We start from the raw sequence: 2,329 nt of genomic DNA, 5'->3' as shown, positions 1-2,329 counted from the left end.
GAAAGAGTGAAGAAAGCAGAAACTGTCAATCCGGAATCGTTAACTGTTTTTTCTCTGCAGACACTTTCCTAAAGGCTAGAACAGAGTAGCAGCAAAGCTCATGGGGAAAAAAGGCAGATTAAAACAGTGCTTGCTTGGAAGTTTTGAAACTTCAAATGAAGCTTAACTTTATACATGCCTGATGAGACATGGAAGTGCTATGCTTAAAATCATTTCATGACAAGAGCAAAAAAAACCCAACCCTGGAAAGGATACATTTGCATCTACCATCTCCAAAATATTTTTTGCTTTTCTCTCAAGCATTTAGCCCTGATCACTACAAGAAAGAGCATATTCTGCACTGGAAAAGAGAGGTCTGATCTAACATGGTAACATTGGAAATGCCAACAGCCTCACAAAACCAGGATGTGTAATTTTCAAACCTCACTCTCTGAAAGTAAGCTCGTTAGGGTCAGGGATTTTTAGTAGTGGCTTGTAAAGCATCTGGCACCAGAAGATCCAAGTCCAAAAGGAGAAACTCAGTTCCAGGAAGAGAGACGGCACATGCTACTGCAGAATAAGTAAGAATGCAGTGCTTCATATAAGACTAGCTTCATTACTAAGACAGCGGTATTAAGAGTCAGGAGGACTAGGAATCTTGCTTCTGTCCTATCATCAACTCCCTATGTCACTGAGATCTACTCAGTATGCTTTGTGTTTCAGTAACCACGTCACTAATGCTTCCCCTCCTGCTCTCTATCTGTGGCTGAACAGCACTACTTTTTGGTACAGAATGAATGTCAAATTTTTTACAGATGCAATTTAAGACATCAAACCAGATCATTAGACCTTTGAGATGGGAAAAGCCCAAGTTGGTAACTCCAAATGAACAGACTGGGTCTGCACATCTGCGTAAAAATCTCAATGGATCCATGAGGCAGTCATCCTCTGCACAGGCTTCGGAAGGAGAAGCTTACAGGAGTGGGATCAACATGCTCTCAAAATCCTATGCAGCTTCAGAAAACAAAGTAGGGATATTATAATGACAGGGAGTTTTTCTCAGACATAAGGAGCACCTTGTTTTATTAAGAGAGGACCAAGAGCTACTTTCCATAGAGTATTGCTCAAGCTTTGCAAATTGAAATTGAAAGCAATCTACCAAAACCAAAATATGTGACTTGGAGCAACAAACTCTTTTTAAGCACAAGAAGCTCAATCACTGCAACAACAAAAAAGCAATTTACAATAGATAAACTGATTTTTTTTCCCTCACCAGTCTCAGACTCTGTATCTGTGAAGCAAAAAACCTCAGAACACAAATACTTAGAAGAAACACATTATGAATGCATTTGCCAAGAGTTTCTGCACAGGCCACCATGCTTGGCTTTTGCCAAAGTGAATAACTGGGTAACACCTGCTCACCACTGTCGGCTTTTAGCAGAGACCACCACAAGGGGCAGAGAACAGGACAGCAGGAAAAAGGACAGACTCACAGGATCGACAAAGTCAGCGTTGAGCCCATAGCAGAGCTTCTGGATGCGCGACGTGATCTTGTCAAACATGACACGCTCTTGGCGTCCATCTGTTGGAGAAGAAGTCACTATCACAACAGCTCCCCTTACAATAAAGAACCAGCTAAGCACAGTATCCTCCAACCCAGCAACTCACACAAGGGGCCAGCACTCTTTTGGGGGAACTCGGGGTGGGAATCACCAAGGACTCTGTTCACCAGGTTCTCTCTTCAGGCCCAAGGAGAAGAGAGGCTATCCCTCCACCCCTGCATGTTCTGTCTGTAGATGATCCACTACACATGGGATCCCTCACTCAGAGGCTCAGGTCTCAGTACAGTGAAGAAAAACAGGGAGCTCACACCACTTCAAGAAGGGCATGAGTACCTGCTACAGGGCCAAGAAATTCCCACCCCACTACACCTAAAACTTTGCAAAACCCCATTTGTCAGGACCACCACTGCAGAGACAGGGAACGCAGCTGAGGGCCGCCCGAGCCCCCGAGCCCCCCAAAGGCTGGGGATCCCTCCTCTGGCTGACCGCTCTCCTTTGATCAAAGGTGTGGGGACCAAGCCCAAAGCTCATTGCCATGGCAGGGGAGGGAGGAGCAAAGCAAACCGAGGATCCCTCACTCTTGATGTTATGGAGTGGGGGGGAGCTCCCTCACTCTGGGGTCCCCTCCAATGCAGATGGAGTGCCATCCCCTCACACTCGGTGCCATATAAGCTACCCCCAAAATACAGAGGATCCCATCCTTCCACGTCCTATAAAGGACCCTCCCAAAACAGAGGAGAGGTGCCCATCTGCTCACTTCAGGTGCCGTGAGAGGGACCCCCCCAAAT

General features: G+C 46.0%; 1 protein-coding gene across 1 annotated transcript in view; it reads right to left on the bottom strand.

Annotated features, from left to right (window-relative positions):
• Nucleotides 1-1,555, bottom strand: part of RRM1 (ribonucleotide reductase M1) — a 17,564-nt gene extending 16,009 nt beyond the window's left edge. Inside the window, exon 1 of the mRNA XM_009696982.1 lies at nt 1,473-1,555. Coding sequence (XP_009695284.1) covers nt 1,473-1,541 — 69 coding nt within the window. The 5' untranslated portion in view covers nt 1,542-1,555. The remainder of the gene's footprint in view (nt 1-1,472) is intronic.
• Between the last annotated feature and the right edge of the window lie 774 nt (nt 1,556-2,329).

The sequence above is a fragment of the Cariama cristata genome, unplaced genomic scaffold (assembly GCF_000690535.1).
Source record: "Cariama cristata isolate BGI_N322 unplaced genomic scaffold, ASM69053v1 scaffold19223, whole genome shotgun sequence".
Classification (NCBI taxonomy): domain Eukaryota; kingdom Metazoa; phylum Chordata; class Aves; order Cariamiformes; family Cariamidae; genus Cariama; species Cariama cristata.
This window is presented reverse-complemented; position numbering and strand designations above follow the sequence as displayed.